At 45.5% G+C, this 18360-nt stretch overlaps 1 protein-coding gene across 3 annotated transcripts in view; it reads right to left on the bottom strand.

Moving 5' to 3' along the window:
- Nucleotides 1-15960, bottom strand: part of LOC109561475 (cytochrome P450 4F2-like) — a 30536-nt gene extending 14576 nt beyond the window's left edge. The window contains exons 1-7 of one of the 3 annotated variants that reach the window (XM_070792617.1): nt 15782-15960; nt 15232-15430; nt 13264-13408; nt 10470-10523; nt 10250-10377; nt 7723-7844; nt 7042-7312 (exon numbers count right to left, since the gene is read on the bottom strand). In XM_070792617.1, coding sequence (XP_070648718.1) covers nt 7042-7312; nt 7723-7844; nt 10250-10377; nt 10470-10523; nt 13264-13408; nt 15232-15429 — 918 coding nt within the window. In that variant the 5' untranslated portion in view covers nt 15430; nt 15782-15960. Of the gene's footprint in view, nt 1-7041; nt 7313-7722; nt 7845-10249; nt 10378-10469; nt 10524-13263; nt 13409-15231; nt 15460-15781 lie in introns of all 3 variants that reach the window. The other 2 variants (XM_019963949.2, XM_019963951.2) reach the window with 2 other exon arrangements.
- Nucleotides 15961-18360: the final 2400 nt, after the last annotated feature.

The following is an 18360-nucleotide window of genomic DNA, read 5'->3' as shown; positions in this document are numbered from 1 at the left end:
ATAAGTGAGGTAGAAGACAGAATGGTGGAAATAAATGAAACAGAGAGGAAAAAAGAAAAATGAATTGAAAGAAATGAGGACAATCTCAGAGACCTCTGGGACAATGTTAAATGCCCCAACATTCAAATCATAGGAGTCCCAGAAGAAGAAGACAAAAAGAAAGACCACGAAACACTTGAGATAATAGTTGAAAATTTCCCTAAAATGAGGAAGGAAATAGTCACCCAAGTCCAAGAAACCCAGAGAGTCCCAAACAGGATAAACCCAAGGCGAAACACCCCAAGCCACATATTAATCAAATTACCAAAGATCAAACACAAAGAACAAATATTAAAAGCAGCAAGGGAAAAGCAACAAATAACACACAAGGGTGTTCCCATAAGGATAACAGCTGATCTTTCAATAGAAACTCTTCAAGGCCAGGAGTGAATGGTAGGAAATACTTAAAGTGATGAAAGAAAATAACCTACAGCCCGGACTACTGTACCCAGAAAGGATCTCATTCAAGTATGAAGGAGAAATCAAAAGCTTTACAGACATGCAAAAGCTGAGAGAATTCAGCACCACCAAACCAGCTGTCCAACAAATGCTAAAGGATCTTCTCTAGACAGGAAACACAGAAAGGGTGTGTATACTAGAACCCAAAACAATAAAGTAAATGGTAACAGGATCATACTTATCAACAATTACCTTAAATGTACATGGGTTGAATACCCCAACAAAAAGACACAGACTGGCTGAATGGATACAAAAACAAGACCCCTATATGTTGTCTACAAGAGACCCACCTTGAAACAAGGGACACATACAGACTGAAAGTGAAGGGCTGGAAAAAGATATTCCATGCAAATAGAGACCAAAAGAAAGCAGGAGTAGTAATACTCATATCAGATAAAATAGATTTTAAAACAAAGGCTGTGACAAGAGCCAAAAAAGGACACTACATAATGATCAAAGGATCAATCTAAGAAGAAGATATAACAATTATAAATATATATGCACCCAACATATACATCTATTTATAATTGTTACATCTTCTTCTTGGATTGATCCTTTGATCATTATGTAGTGTCCTTCTTTGGCTCTTGTCACAGCCTTTATTTTAAAGTCTGTTTTATAAGATATGAGTATTGCTACTCCTGCTGGGAGAAATACCAATAACCTCAGATATGCAGATGGCACCACACTTATGGCAGAAAGTGAAGAGGAACTAAAAAGCCTCTTGATGAAAGTGAAAGAGGAGAGTGAAAAAGTTGGCTTAAAGCTCAACATTCAGAAAATGAAGATCATGGCATCTGGTCCCATCACTTCATGGGAAATAGATGGGGAAACAGTGGAAACGGTGTCAGACTTTATTTTGGGGGGCTCCAAAATCACTGCAGATGGTGACTGCAGCCATGAAATTAAAAGATGCTTACTCCTTAGAAGAAGAGTTATGGCCAACCTAGATAGCATATTGAAAAGCAGAGACATTATTTTGTCAACAAAGGTCCGTCTAGTCAAGGCTATGGTTTTTCCAGTGGTCATGTATGGATGTGAGAGTTGGACTGTGAAGAAAGCTGAGTGCTGAAGAATTGATGCTTTTGAACTGTGGTGTTGGAGAAGACTCTTGAGAGTCCCTTGGACTGCAAGGAGATCCAAACAGTCCATTCTAAAGGAGATCAGCCCTGGGATTTCTTTGGAAGGAATGATGCTAAAGCTGAAACTCCAGTACTTTGGCCACCTCATGCGAAGAGTTGACTCATTGGAAAAGACTCTGATGCTGGGAGGGATTGGGGGCAGAAGGAAAAGGGGACGACAGAGGATGAGATGGCTGGATGGCATCACCAAGTTGATGGGCGTGAGTTTGAGTGAACTCCGGGAGTTGGTGATGGACAGGGAAGCCTGGCGTGCTGAGATTCATGGGGTCGCAAAGAGTCAGACACGACTGAGTGACTGAACTGAACTGACTGATGCACCCAACATAGAAGCACTGCAATATATAAGACAAATGCTAACAAGTATGAAAGGGGAAATTAATAGTAACACAATAGTAGTGGGAGACTTTAATACCCCATGCACATCTAAGGATAGATCAACTAAACAGAAAATTAACAAGGAAACACAAACTTTAAAAGATACAATAGACCAGTTAGACCTAATTGATATCTATAAGACATTTCACCCCCAAAGAATGAATTTCACCTTTTTCTCAAGTGCACACAGAACCTTCTCCAGGATAGATCACATCCTGGGCCATAAATCTAGCCTTGGTGAATTCAAAAAAATTGAAATCATTTCAAGCATCTTTTCTGAGCACAATGCAGTAATAGTAGATGTCAATTACAGGAGAAAAACTATTAAAAATTCCAACATATGGAGGCTGAACAACACGCTGCTGAATAACCAACAAATCACAGAACAAATCAAAAAAGAAATCAGAATATGCATAGAAATGAATGAAAATGAAAACACCAGAATGCAAAACCTGTGAGACACTGTAAAAGCAGTGCTAAGGGGAAGGTTCATAGCAATACAGGCATACCTCAAGAAACAATAAAAAAGTCAAATAAAAGCCTAACTCTATACCTAAAGCAACTAGAAAAGGAAGAAATGAAGAACCCTAGGGTTAGTAGAAGGAAAGAAATCTTAACAATTAGGGCAGAAATAAATGCAAAAGAAACAAAAGAGACCATAGCAAAAATCAACAAAGCAAAAGCTGGTTCTTTGAGAAGATAAATAAAATTGACAAACCATTAGCCAGACTCATCAAAACACAAAGGGAGAAAAATCAAATCAATAAATTAGAAATGAAAATGGAGAGATCACAACAGACAACACAGAAATACAAAGGATCATAAGAGACTACTATCAGCAACTATATGCCAATAAAATGGATAACTTGGAAGAAGTGGACAAATTCTTAGAAAAAGCATAAGTTTCCAAAACTGAACCAGGAAGAAATAGAAAATCTTAACAGACCCATCACAAGCATGGAAATTGAAACTAATCAGAAATCTTCCAGCAAACAAAAGCCCAGGACCAGACGGCTTCACAGTTGAATTCTACCAAAAATTTAGAGAAGAGCTAACACCTATCCTACTCAAACTCTTCCAGAATATTGCAGAGGAAGGTAAACTTCCAAACTCATTCTATGAGGCCACCATCACCCTAATACCAAAACCTGACAAAGATGCCACCAAAAAACAACAACAACAACAACAAAACCCAAAAAAACTACAGGCCAGTATCACTGATGAACATAGATGCAAAAATCCTTAACCAAATTCTAGGAAACAGAATCCAACAACATATTAAAAAGATCATACATCATGACCAAGTGGGCTTTATCCCAGGGATGCAAGAATTCTTCAATATTCACAAATCAATCAATGTAATACACCACATTAACAAATTGAAAAAATAAAAGCCATATGATTATTTCAATAGATGCAGAGAAAGCCTTTGACAAAATTCAATATCCATGTATGATAAAGACCCTCCAGAAAGCAGGAATAGAAGGAACATACCTCAACATAATAAAAGCTATATGTGACAAACCCTCAGCAAACATTATCCTCAATGGTGAATAACTGAAATAATTTCCCCTAAAGTCAGGACCACGACAAGGGTGCCCACTCTCACCACTACTATTCAACATAGTTTTGGAAGTTTTTGCCACAGCAGTCAGAGCAGAAAAAGAAATGAAAGGAATCCAGATTGGAAAAGAAGAAGTAAGACTCTCACTGTTCACAGATGACATGATCCTTTACATAGAAAACCCTAAAGACTCCACCAGAAAATTACTAGAGCTAATCAATGAATATAGTAAAGTTGCAGGTATAAAATTAACACAGAGAAATCTCTTGCATTCCTATACACTAACAATGAGAAAACAGAAAGAGAAATTAAGGAAACAATTTCATTCACCATTGCAACGAAAAGAATAAAATACTTAGGAATAAATCTACCTAAAGAAACAAAAGACCTATATATAGAAAACTATAAAACACTGGTGAAAGAAATCAAAGAGAGCACTAACAGATGGAGAAATATAATGTGTTCATGGGTTGGAAGAATCAATATAGTGATAGTGGGTATACTGCCCAAAGCAATCTATAGATTCAATGCAATCCCTGTGAAGTTACCAATGGTATTTTTCACAGAGCTAGAACAAATAATTTCACAATTTGTATGGAAATACAAAAAACCTTGAATAGCCAAAGCAATTTTGAGAAAGAAGAAGGGAACTGGAGGAATCAACCTGCCTGACTTCAGGCTCTACTGCAAAGCCACAGTCATCAAGACAGTATGGTACTGGCACAAAGACAGAAATATAGATCAATGGAACAAAATAGAAACTCCAGACAGAAATCTACATACCCATGGACACCTTATCTTTGACAAAGTAGGCAAGAATATATAATGGAGAAAAGACAATCTCTTTAACAAGTGGTGCTGGGAAAACTGGTCAACCACTTGTAAAAGAATGAAACTAGAACACTTTCTAATACCATACACAAAAATAAACTCAAAATGGATTAAAGATCTAAATGTAAGACCAGAAACTATAAAACTCCTAGAGGAAAACATAAGCAAAACACTCTCCGACATAAATCACAGCGGGATCCTCTATGACCCACCTCCCAGAATATTGGAAATAAAAGCAAAAATAAACAAATGGGACCTAATTAAAATTAAAAGCTTCTGCACAACGAAGGAAACTATAAGCAAGGTGAAAAGCCTTCAGAATGGGAGAAAATAATAGCAGATGAAACAGCTGACAAAGAATTAATCTCAAAAATATACAAGCAACTTCTGCAGCTCAATTCGAGGCAAATAAACGACCCAATCAGAAATGGGCCAAAGATCTAAACAGACATTTCTCCAAAGGAGACATACAGATGGCTAACAAACACATGAAAAGACGCTCAACATCACTCATTATCAGAGAAACGCAAATCAAAACCACAATGTGGTACTATTTCACGCCGGTCAGAATGCCTGCTATCCAAAAGTCTACAAACAATAGATCCTGGAGAGGGTGCGGAGAAAAGGGGACCCTGCTACTCTGTTGGTGGGAATGCAAACTAGTACAACCTCTATAGAGAACAGTGAGGCGGTTCCTTAAAAACCTGGAAACAGAACTGCCATTTAGTTCAGTTCAGTTTAGTCACTCAGTCGTGTCTGACTCTGCAACCCCATAAATCACAGCACACCATCACCAACTCCTGGAGTTTACTCAAACTCATGTCCATCAAGTCAGTGATGCCATCCAGCCATCTCATCCTCTGTCGTCCCCTTTTTCTTCTGCCCCCAATCTCTCCCAGCATCAGGGTCTTTTCCAATGAGTCAACTCTTCGCATGAGGTGGCCAAAGTATTGGAGTTTCAGCTTTAGCATCAGTCCTTCTAATGAACACCCAGGACTGTTCTCCTTTATAATGGACTGGTTGGATCTCCTGTAGACCAAGGGACTCTCAAGAGTCTTCTCCAACACCACAGTTCAAAATCATCAATTCTTCGGTGCTCAGCTTTCTTCACAGTCCAACTCTCATATCCATACATGCCCCCTGGAAATACCATAGCCTTGACTAGACGGACCTTTGTTGGCAAAGTAATATCTCTGCTTTTTAATATGCTATCTAGGTTGGTCATAACTTTTCTTCCAAGGAGTAAGGGTCTTTTAATTGCCATATGACCCAGCAATCCCACTGCTGGGCATACACACTGAGGAATCCAGAAGTGAAAGAAACACGTGTACCCCAATGTTCATCGCAGCACTGTTTACAGTAGCTAGGACATGGAATCAACCTAGATGTCCATCAGCAGATGAATGGATAAGAAAGCTGTGGTACATATACACAATGGAATATTACTTAGCTATTAAAAAGAATGCATTTGAATCAGTTTTAATGAGGTGGATGAAACTGGAGCCTTTTATACAGAGTGAAGTAAGTCAGAATGAAAAACACCAATACAGTATATTAATGCATATTTATGGAATTTAGAAAGATGGTAACGGTGACCCTATATACAAGACAGCAAAAGAGACACAGATGTGAAGAACAGACTTTTTGGACTCTGTGGGAGAAGGTGAGGGTGGGATGATTTTAGAAAATAGCACTGAAACATGTATATCACCATATGTGAAATAGATTGCCAGTCCAGGTTTGATGCATGAGACAGGGTGCTCAGGGCTGATGCACTGGGATGACCCAGAGGGATGGGATGGGTGGGAGGTGGGAGGGGGGTTCAGGATGGGGAACACCTGTACACCCATGGCTGATTCATGTGAATGTATGGCAAAAACCAGTACAATATTGTAAAGTAATTAGCCTCCAATTAAAATAAATTAATTAATTAAAAATAAAAAAAATAAAAGAAAACTGAAGGTATTTTTTTCTGTAATGTCAAGTATGGCTACATGGGAAGATAAAGAAATCATGGAGATCTCAGAGGAATTTGGGAATGGGGGAGCAGAGATACCATTCTACTCTGGTTACTGTTACTGCTATAAGTAATAAATGGATTCTTAAGATCCAGTATTCTGTATGTATACATGGATATATACAGTCTATTTCTGCAGTAGACTAACTTACTAATTGGGAAGGAGAGTAAAATCTCAGGCCTTCACAATTTCAGACTTAGTAGTCCCCTGCAGGCTGCACCCCACGTGTGTGTGTGTTAGTCACTCAGTTCTGTCTGACTCTTTGCAGCCCCATGGACTGAAACCCACCAGGCTCTTCTGTCCATGGAATTCTCTAGGCAAGAATACTGGAGTAGGAGCCATTTCCTACTTCAGGGGATCTTCCTGACCTAGGGATCGAACTTGGGCTTCCTGCACTGGAGGTGGATTCTTGACTGTGTGAGCCACCAGGGAAGCCCTGTGCATTCCACATGGTCATCTTTAAAACTTACCCCTAACCCAGCCCTTCCTTCAACAAGAATCTCACATGGCTCCCCAGCACCCTCTGCATCCAGTTCAATCCAGTTTAAGTTTGATTAAATCAAGTTCCCAAGGCCTATACTGCTTCTTGAATTCAGATCCCAGAGGAGCCCACCTTGGTCAGCAGGAGTACATCAATAAAGTCCAAAGTCTTGGTCTTCTCCTTGGCCTTGAGGAAGTCATCAATATCTTCCTTGGGGAGGGTGCGGCGCCGCTCCTGGATGACAGCACCTGTGAAGTCGTGCACTAGGCGGCAGGCCCTGCGGAAGCGCCACCCATCAGGGGTGAGGTAGTACAGGAAGTCCATGTGCAGGAAGATCTGTTGATATCGTTTTGCCACAAGGGCACTGAGCTCCAAGATGGCAGCGATATAGTCACTGGGCTTCCTACAGGATGAGAGCAAGAAATATCTGATGTCTGAAATAAACTTTGAACAGAACCCTCTTCTTCTCAAACACCTTCCATGGCTCTCTGGAAAGCCCAGGAGAAAGTTCATATCCTCTTTGGTTTCAGAATGTTCTTAAGATATAAAGATACCAATGCCTCCATCCTTATCTCCAAGATGTCGCCTCACTATTGCACATACCGTGCTCCTCCTAGCCTCCTGGTCTTTATCAAACAGTTCTACCCACCTAAAAGGATGGCTTCTTCTCGTTCCCCTTCTTGTTCTTCAATGTCCAGATCTGACCCACCTCTTCCAAGAAGACCTTTCTGATTGTCCTGGTCAACCCTCCCTCACCCATCTACTCCCGTGGGTCTGTGGCTCATGTTCCCCAGGCCCTTGGGTAAGACTCACTCTTGGCAATTGCTGTCGTAACTGAAGACGCATTTCTGCAGACTGTCCAGGGTCATGAGGCTGATGTGTTCAAACATGTCCAGATGGGTGTGGCCCTCTATGATCAGACGCTGCCACTTGGCCTGAACAGAGAAGGGGACACAGCTGAGGCTGAGAACTGCCTCCTTGGTGCCCCTTCCTAACCCCAGATACCAAGATGCACTTCCTGGGCTCTGTCTCCTGGTCCGAGGCACCCACCCCCAGGGAGGACCAGGCTCATGTAGGAGTGAAAACTGTTACTATTAGGACATGAAGTCTCCATGACTGGGAGTCAGAAGGTCTGGGTTTTGTAATCCTGATTCTACCTACTATACTTTATGTGCATGAGTGTGTGCTCAGTTACTCATTCGTGTCCGACTCTGTGTCTGATACTTTGGACTGTGGCCCCCCAGGCTCCTCTGTCCTTGGGATTTTTCAGGCAGGAATAGTATGGTGGGTTGCCATTTTCTTCTCTAGGGAATGTTCCCAACCTAGGGATCAAACCCACATCTCCTGAGTCTCCAGCATTGCAGGTGGATTCTTTATCTGTTGAGCTCATACTTTGTGCACCATTGGTCAACTTTTCATAAAGTAAGTGCTAACAAATGTTAGTTTTCATCATTTTCATTGTTATAAGTTGATTAGGAAAATGATCCCTATGTTAATAGAGATAGTCCTCCATGGGCCCTGAGTACTCCTGCACTTTTTTTTTTTTTTTTTTGGTTTTGCCAAAAAGTTCTAAGACCCCTATGTTCTTTACCTGGACCATTTCTCAGAGTTGTGTTTGTAGCAAACAACCTTGATAAGTGAGGTAATGTGTCCCCCTGGAAAATATCAAGCTTGCTTCTAACTGCTATAAATGTCACAGAGTTCCTAAAACTAATATTCCCTCCCCTGTGATATAATATACTATATGAGTAGGCATCCATAGAAGCCCACCTGTGTTATTTGCATGAGATTTGGTGACTTGGAAGAAGAATGCAAACCAACAAAAAGCACATGCTGTTTGCTGTGCCAAGAGTAATAAACTGTCCTTGGTCTGTGACCTAGGAGTCTCACGTATCCTGGCAGAATCCAAGAAACAGTGACAAGCTCTCTTATGGGCTTGCAAGTATGAAAAAAATTACAGGCACTTCACAAAAGCCTGTGCTCCAGTTCTTTACTTTCCCATGTATATATCAAAACCCTTTGCAATGTAATTTTTCAGTAACTCTACTTGGAGGTGGAGCCTCTTTTACCATCCTTTGATTCTGAGCTGGCCCTGGACTTTCTTTGGTCAACAGACTGCAGTGAAAATGATGAGGTGATCATTCCAAACCTAGACCCCAAAGGGCACTTCTTCTCAGTCTTTTCATACCCTACGTCTACCATATGAACCAGCCTGAGATGCCTTTTGAAGGGAGAGAATCCCATGAAAGTAAGTCTATTTACCCTCTCTGAGGTCATGCTAGATCAGCTTACAGCCAACCAAGCTTCAAACCTGTGAGAGGACTGACCCCAGACCAGCAATGCTTCCTATCTGTATGGTCAGGCCACCCAAGACAGCTGTCCTCTTGTTCTCTGTACATCCCATGCTTGACCAGTCCCTGCTTCACCTACACCCTATTCACATTTCCGCTTACTCATGGAGCCTAATCGGTAAATGCTGACATACTTGCTGTCAGCCACAGATATACATGATGGGATATCACTCCAGGACTTTGCTTCAGACACATAAGATCCTCTTATCCATTAAACCACTGATGTATGTCTGTGTTATAGACTCCAGCTCTTTCTTCAGTCTTGAGTCTTGCAGTACCGCAGGGTACATTCCAGCATGACCAGACCCTCAGCTGATCACTGGTACATGAGTGGCCCCATCCACATCCAGAGAAACCACCCAATTGACTCACAGTCTTGCTGTAAATACTAAATCCTTATTGTTTCCAAGTGATTCATTACTCAGAAACAACTACTGCCTGATACTCATATTAATTATTACCATCAAATATGTCTCAAGATTCTAAGGCTTCTGGGAAGGTAAAATAGAAGCTAACACCTTCTGAGCATCTACTGTGTGCCAGGGATGTGGCTCCATTATGATATCTTGAAAGTGAAAGTGTTAGTCATTCAGTTATGAACGACTCTTTGTGACCCCATGAACTGTAGCGTGCCAGGCTCCCCTGTCTATGGACTTTTCCAGGCAAGCACATTGGAGAATGGCAACACTGGGTTGCCATTTCCTTCGCCAAGGGATCTTCCTGACCCAGGGATTGAACCCAGGTCTCCTGCATTGCAGGGAGATTCTTTACCATCTGAGCCACCAGGGAAGCTCAGCTTGCAGGATATCTTGACCACCCTGCAAAGCAGGGATCATATTACATTCTTTATATAGCCAAGGACATTGAGGCTGAGAAAGGACGAACGATGGACTTAAGCCAATCAGAAGAGGGAGAAATCCAGACAAGATGTCTCTGAGTCCCTGTTTTCCCCAAGACTCCAGCTGGGACCCTGGGTTCAAGAGACTCACATGCATGATGTCTGCGCTCTTGGTGAAAATCTTCATATAGGGCTTCAGGATGTTGAAGTGGAAGGCAGGTGTCAGCATGCGACGGTGGCTGCTCCACTTGTCACCAGCACTCAGCAGGAGCCCATCCCCTAGCAGAGACAGCCACAGGGAGTGAGCAAAGGAAGACCTTCCCCTGGGTCCCCAAAGTCACCCTCAACCCCCTTCACTCATAGTTACTCACCCAGCCAAGGCTTCAGAAAGTTGTAGAAGACCACATTCTTGGGTGCGATGGCAGCTGATATGAATGAGGACCACCAGGGACCAAGGAGATGGGGAGGGGAGGGTCTTTTAGTGGGGAGTGGAGGCTCCCAGCCAAGAATCAGCATTCCCCCTCCAAGCCCAACATAGCAGAATGGGACCAAGAGCACAGGAAGCTGGGAGGGGAGAGGAGACCAGACCAGACCAGGCCACAGCACAGAACAGAGCAAAGGCAGGGCCCATAGACACATCTCAATGTGCTTAGACACACCCCAACCTGACATATGACTGGACATTGCATCTTCTACCTCACAAGTATGGTCTATCACTTTACAAAACACCTTTACAGGGACCTAGGACACCACATCTGCCCCAGCACTGACCCCTTCTGAGACATCTGACATGGTCCCATATCTTAACAAGTCCTAACAAGGCCATACCATGAATGATACAAGATGACATGACAGGATGCTTTGCCATGGGCCTGAAGACAATCTGGCATCACCTCAGTGTGCCCCACGTGGACTCCAGACAGGACTTGAATACACTGATGACACAGACCTGAACCAGGCAAAACTCAAACATATCCTAAGCATCAGACAAGATTCACATAAGGTCTCAGGCATTTCTCAGAGTGACCCTGGAGTTCCAGACCTCAGACAGACACCCAGAAGTGACCAACTGGAGAACCAGGCAATTTCTAACAGCATCTCAGACAAGAACCAGAGAGGCTTCAAGATGCCTCAAATGTCCTTGGCCACAGATGAGCTCTAGACATGACTGAGAACATCTCTGAACTCAGATTTAAACATATACCAGGTATTACTAGATATAACATACACCAACTGTAACCAGAATCCACGTAGAAACATAAATCTGATCAGATGTGGCCATTCAGCAGACATTGCACAGACGTGACTGGAGAGCATGCAGCTGGGATTCTGCAGTGGGAGACAGTGGCATCTTTGCCATGCCCCCCTCTGCCTGCATCCTGGTCACTTGTACAACTAGAGGCAACACAGAGACCCTGGCAATGGGCAAGCTATGGCCAGGGAGGCGTCTACCTGGAGCAAAGAGCACAGGCTTGATGCAGGTGGGGTGGAAGATGCGGATGATTGTGTGCCAGGGTCCCATCCACCAGCAGCACGCATCCCCATAGGTGCTGGCTAGGCCCTGAGTGTACAGGAGACCTTCCTCTGAGCTCTGAATCTGGAGAGGAACAAATAGGACCCAATTCACACTCTTCTAGGCTGCCAGAGGGAAGGACCTGGAGGGCAGTGATCCAGAGCTGGGACGGTGAATCACCTCCAGCAGCTGCTCCTCTGTCCTAAGCCTCCTGCCACCCTCTCTCCCTTTATCCTCCATACGTGATAATTGGGGTCCCTTGAATATAGGGATAGGAAGGGTCTTTTTCTGTTTGGACCCCAAACACCGTGTTCCCCTGACTTCTCTTCCATTCCCATATTCTTGATAAGGAGACTGAGGCTCTGAACAATGGAGTCTGTTGCCCACATTCTCTCAGACAATAAGCCTGAGACAATAAGCCACATCTCTCTGAACCCAGGGTCTGTGTTCTTAACCATCAAATCACTCTGAGCCTCAAAACAACAGCTTAGAGGACCCTTAAACCACCTCCAAGATTGGGTACTCAGAGTTTCAGGGACACAGGAATGGGTCCTATAACACAGGCTAGGGAAATCCTGTGTCTTTTCCTGAAAATGTTGTCAATGAGCTCACTTTTCCATGGGGGTTGAGCTTGTTGGATTCAGTTTTACCAAGATGATAGGGAAGCCACCACAGAGGAACAGAGATCTAAACAAGGAAAACAGATTTCTTACGACATTATATAGATATGGATAGATTTGGGTCTGAAGATACCCCTCCTTGGACTTTATAGTCACTTGATTCCTTTTCTTTCCATAGGTCATACGGGGTGGCATTTCTACCACTAACAGCTGAAGGAGACTTCAGCAGCCAGAGTGAGCCAAGGCCCTTCTCATGTTCACTCTGCATTCTTGGGTCTGAAGCCAGGTTTCTGTTACACGCTGTCTGTTCCCCTGCTTGCCTGGTCATCTGTCTGCGGATGGGAGGGGTAGGGGACAAGGGAAGAGAGCCAGGGTGGGGTGGAGTCTCCTCAGGAAGATTCCTGGCAACTGGAGAAGGAGGGCACTGATCTAGAAGTGGACCAGCTCCAAGATAGGGGAAAATAAAGTGACCCACCAGAGAGGTAGATGTCATGGGAATAGCAACTTATATGTACACTAGCCATAAGCCATCATTGCTCAGCACCTGGGGATAGGTGGGGACTGAGGGAAGGTCTGGCAGGGGACCTGGGATGTTATGGATGCCCATGCATCACTCCATACTCTGTTTTAAAAACTTTCTGCTCGTCGTTCCAGACCCAGTTCCAACTACTCCTCCAGGAATCCTTCCAGCATCCCCTAGAAGAGAATCTTGCTTCTTCTCTGGGTTTGCAGAGCTCATTTCCCTCTGGCCAATTCCTGACCACACCAGGTCACAGATCTCTCTGCCTGAATCTGAATCTTCATGTCCTGTCTTTTGCCCAGGACACCAGGGTGGGGTGTAAATGGCAGTGAGAGAAAGGAGGAGGATGTGAGATGGCAGTGATCAATACATGAAGGAAAGAGGAAGATGGCAGAGAGAGGAGGGGAAGGGGGTTGGGGTCCTGTAGGGGCCACATGGAAGCTTGGCAGGGGTGCGGCTGGAAGCCCTGAGGTGTATCATGGCACCCACCACCACCAGCTCTGCCTGGGTACCTGAAGCACTGGCAAAAGTCCGGATCAAGTCAGGGTGGCAGAAAATGACCAGGGGGATGATGGGGCCCATCCACATCAAGTAACCCTGAGGGTAGTTGGTCACCAGCTGAGTTACTTTGCTCAAGCCCTGCTCCGTGGGGGGAACCTGTAAGCAAGGTAAGGGCCATCACTTCACAGAAGGAGAGTCCACTGAGGTGGACAGAGTGTGGGATCCTATACAGATGGAGGGAATCTCTGCTTCCTCCTTCCCTCTTGGGGAAGGAGGCACCTGGAGGCTCTCCAAGTCCCAAGGGTCTATCCCAGGGCACAGGGAGAAGACAGGCTCTCTGCCCACAGGGAGGCAAATCTTGGCTTGAGAAGACACATTTTTCTTGTCCTGGGAGTGGTCCCAGTGCAAGGGCAATCTAAGAAGGAGATCCTCAGTGGGCAGCTTTGTGGGTAGCAGGATGAATGGGCTTTGGTCCAACACCCTCCCATGTTTTTCCTGCTCCACATGGCTTCTGATTTCTTGCATGGCAAGGGTTCTGCAGACCTCTGACCTTATAGCCCTGGCCATCCCCCAGGGACAGACATGAACTCTGCCTATTAACCAAAGGAGGAACATGGACTATAACCTTCACTGATCAGGCTCGGTGCAGAGTGCATCCTGTCTGTTTCTCTGCAAGTTATGGGCATGCCTTTCAATTGTGACATTTTCAAAAGAAGTAACTGATGCCATATCCCCTCAAAGGGGAAGAAGTGCAGGTAGCCTCCTAGTGAAGCACCCTCTCCCTCACGATGCTCCATTCAAACCCGACAAATACCCTCAGGTACTCTAGGCAGGTGACATAAAACACTTTCACCTTTGTGACTTGCTCCCCTATCCGAAGGCCCTAAGGTGAGGATTCAAAGCACTAGATGAGACTGGCCCAGAGAGGGAGCGTGGCTCAGCTGAAGTCACACAGAAGAGTGACTGAACTGGTCCCCACAGCCAAGCCCTGGAGGCAGGGAAGGCAGAACTGGAGAACTTTGTAACATTCCTGCTGCTTCCAGGGCTCGCTGAGACCATTTGAAGATCTGGAACCTCAGCAAATCTTTGTGGTGAGCTTTGGACACCCTCCACTGTGAACTTTGCCTTAATGAATAGTAATTGCAATAAGTCCTCCCCCAACTTGTAGTTCTCATCCCAGGCATGAAAGGAAAAGTTGTCTGGGAGATAGGGGGAGCTGAATATAATCCCTTTGACCTTGACTGAGGGAGGTGATGGCAAGTTGATCACCTCGGTCATCAAGCATTTATTTTGAGCGCTTACATCGCTCCAGTCCTGGACTGGGCACTGTAGTGTCTGCTCCCCCAAACTATCATCAAATTGGGAAGTGGTTACTAAGTAATTGGATGATTACCTGTTTCATTAATCATGAGTGGGGTCAAGTCATAAGTATCAGTCTGGGGCACAATCTAGGCAGGTGTGGAGGTGGGGTAGGTCTAAGAAGGCTTTTGAAAGAGGAAGTGAGTAGCTGACTTTATCTAGATTGGGCAACAGGCCCTTTGGGACATCTTTGGGGGAGGGATGATAGTTAAATTAGAGGAAGGGGTCCTGGAAAGGGCAAGGGGTGGGCAGCTGTGCTCCTGTAGGTGGGAATGGGGAGGTGGTAGTTATTTCCCTTAGGAAAGCTGTGGCTGAGAACAAGACACAAGGATATGGGCCCTGTGCAGAGCAGACGCTGGACAGTGAATCTTATCAGGTGCATAACATGTGGAAGTCAGACAGGGAATGGACCCGAAAGCAGGCTAGGACTGGAAGGACAGGATGTGGAGAACGTCTCGATGGCAGAGTAGAGGAATGAATGAGTGAGGGAAGAGGGGGTTCCTTGGCTTCCCTGTCTTCTCTGCTGTCCTAGACCCCAGCTCAAACCTGAGCCCCATTCCTGACCTCCAGGAAGTCCATCTACCTTGATTTCCCAGACTCAATCTGCTGCCCACACTCACCAGGCCCAGGTGACCCAAGAACCAGTTACGTTTTGGGGGCTGCGGGAAGCATCGGAGGCGGAGAGAGTTGTTGTAGGAGGTGTAGGTCCAGGCCAGGACGTGGGCCAGGATCCAGGAAGCCCCGACCAGCAGCAGCAGCAGCCATGGGGAGGCTGCTACTGGCCCGAGTCCCAGCCAAGACAGGCTCAGCTCCAGCATCCTGTGGTCAGATGGGGTGGAGGGTGAGTTCTGAGGATGAAGGAAGAGATAGTGATGGTGAGCTGTGAGGCAAAGATGGATAGAGAGAGAGGAGCAAGGGAGGGAGAGGCAGGGATAGGGAGTGCTGGGGATGGGCAAGAAGTGCTCAGAGACAGACAGACAGGGACTGGGAGAGGGGAGGGAGAAACAAACTCAGAGGAAGAGGGAGAAACAGAGACAGACAGACACACACACACACAAACACACACACACACTGGTACCCACTCATCTCCCAGGTCATCTCATTCCCTGGAGCCACCCTGCCTTGGGCATATGCTTTCCCCACCTTGGGCCAGAACCCCCAGCCTCTTACCTTCCATGTGGGCTGGCTTGTCCCACACAACTTCTTCTGCCCTCCTCCTCGGATGGCTGGGTCTGACCCCAGATCTAGAGGAAGCTGCCAGGGGCCGGGCTAAGCCAGCCAATCCCCACAGCTTCTTTACTTCCTCCCTACCCGGAAGCTGTCTGGATACAGGGTGGGGGGAGGGGGAGCTGCCTGTGAATCAGCTCAGGATCTGCCCCCCTGTATGGACACTGGCTCCTCTGGACTCAGTACCTTCCACGTGAGCAAGTTGTGGTGCAGACAAAGGTGACTCTGGGCCTCCAGGTTCACAGCCACCCCTGCACTTCCAAGGCCGGTGTGTGGTAGGCAAACACATGTACAGGAGGGCAGGGCAAAGCTCTCTGCAGCTCCTCTCCACACATGGGTCAGGAAGCCTTCACGCACCATTTCCAGGCCTGGAATCAGGAAGCTCAGAACTGTTAAAATTCTGGCTTTTGGGAGCACACACAGCCTGGCAGGAGTTCAGGTTGTGTCTCCAAGCAGCCCAGGGTCTGGGGTGAGATGTGACTGCTGCAGAACAGGAATAGAGAAACCAGCTTGACTGGGGATTACCTGCATCAGACTCAGAAGATAAAGGGCCCATTTGGAAGAGGGCTCCTGGAGGCTGTGAGCGGCCTAGAGAGAGCAGGGTCCACACTGGGGAGGGCAGAGCTGGGAGTGTTCTGCCCTGCCCTCGCTCTGATTGTGGGCTATGTGTACCCTCTGTGGGCTCAGTATTCCCATCTGGGAAATGGGATGCTGGATAAGACCCTGAGAGGGGGACCGAGAAGGGTTCTACAGGAAGATGGTAAGGATCAAGAGCGCCCAAAAAGATGGAATGAAGGAAAAGGGCTAGCTACTACTACTTGTGCTAGTGTATGCTCTGGAGCCCTATGCCAAGTCATAGGACAAAACGCTCTGCAAATGACCAAGTCCCATAGCAACTGTTGCCATGAACCTCTGGACCTAAACTGGCTGGTTTCCTGACACCATGTTAGGTAAAATGTCCACCCTATAACAACCCACTCCAACATTCTTGCCTGAGAAATCCATGGACAAGAGAAACCTGGTGGGCTACATTCCATGGGGTTACAAAGAGTCAGATGCAACTGAATACACACGTAGCATCCTAACCAATCACCTAATACCACCATTGCAGCAGGAATTTTCTCTGTCTTGAGGCTACAAAAATTGGCTACTAGCCTGTGAAAGGGTTCAGCTCTCCTTTGAGCCTGCCCGCTGTTCTAAAAGCATCTCCTACTCTAATAAAATATTCTCTCATTCTGCCTCATGTCTGGAAATTCTTTTCCAACCCATATACAGACCACGACACGTGCCAGTAGCCCACATATAGTAAGCCTACTCTGCGCAGACAACTGTATGTAAAGATTGCCTACTCTGTGCTGGGTGCCTCAAAAAGCATGCCTACAGGGGGTCAGAAATTCTACATAGAGCATGCCTACTATGTGTCAGATGCTCTATGTAAAGTGCATCTACTGTGCCACGTACTCTGTATAAATCTTGTCTAGTGTATGCCAAGTGTTGTACACAAAGCATGCCCGCTGTGAGTTTGGTCATCTTTGTAAAGCACATCTACCATGTGCAGGTTGCTCTATGTAAATATGCCCACTGTGTGCCACATGCCTTACATAAAGCATACCTGCTGTGTGTCAACTGCTCTAAATAAAATGAACCTATTCTGTGCAAAGTACTTACATAAAGCATATTGACTATGTGGCCTTCCCAGGTGGGCCTAGTGGTAAAGAACTCACCTGCCAATGCAGGAGACTTACGATACATGAGTTCAGTCCCTGGATCAGGAAGATTCCCTGGAGGAGGGCATGGCAACCCACTCCAGTATTCTTGCCTGGAGAATCCCAAGGACCGAGGAGCCTGGTGGGCTATGGTCCAAAGGGTCGTAAAGAGTCAGACACAACTGAAGTGACTTAGCACAGACACATGCATATTGACTATATGCTAGATATTCTACATAAAGTGTACTTACTATATACTGGGTTATTGTTTAGTCACTAAGTCATGTTCAACTCTTTTGCAACCCCATGGACTGTAGCCCGCCAGGGATTTCAGTCCGTGGGATTTCCCAGGCAAGAGTACTGGAATGGGTTACCATTTCCTTCTCCAGGGAATCTTCCTGACCCAAGGATCGAACCAGCATCTCCTGCATTGGTAGGTGGATTCTTTACCACTGAGCCACCTGGGAAGCTCACTACACACTGGCTACTCTAAACAAATCCTATCTGTCATATCCAGTGTATTCTACATAAAGCATACCTGTCGAATGCCTGACATAATACACGAAGAACATCTACTATGTGCTGGGTCCTCTAAAAGAATCATGCCTACTATGTGTCAGGTACTGTATATAAAATATTTGTGCTATGAGTCAGGTGCTCTACACAAAGTACACCTGCTGTGTGCCAGAAGTTCTGTCAGTAAGATAGTACATCATCCTTCCCTCAGTGCTCTGGGATAGCACCCTGGAATCAGGCAGAGACCCAAGTGATGACAAGTGGGGAGATACTTATGAACAGAAGAGCAAACTGAGGCTC

The sequence above is a fragment of the Bos indicus genome, chromosome 7 (assembly GCF_029378745.1).
Source record: "Bos indicus isolate NIAB-ARS_2022 breed Sahiwal x Tharparkar chromosome 7, NIAB-ARS_B.indTharparkar_mat_pri_1.0, whole genome shotgun sequence".
NCBI classification, from domain to species: Eukaryota; Metazoa; Chordata; class Mammalia; order Artiodactyla; family Bovidae; genus Bos; species Bos indicus.
This window is presented reverse-complemented; position numbering and strand designations above follow the sequence as displayed.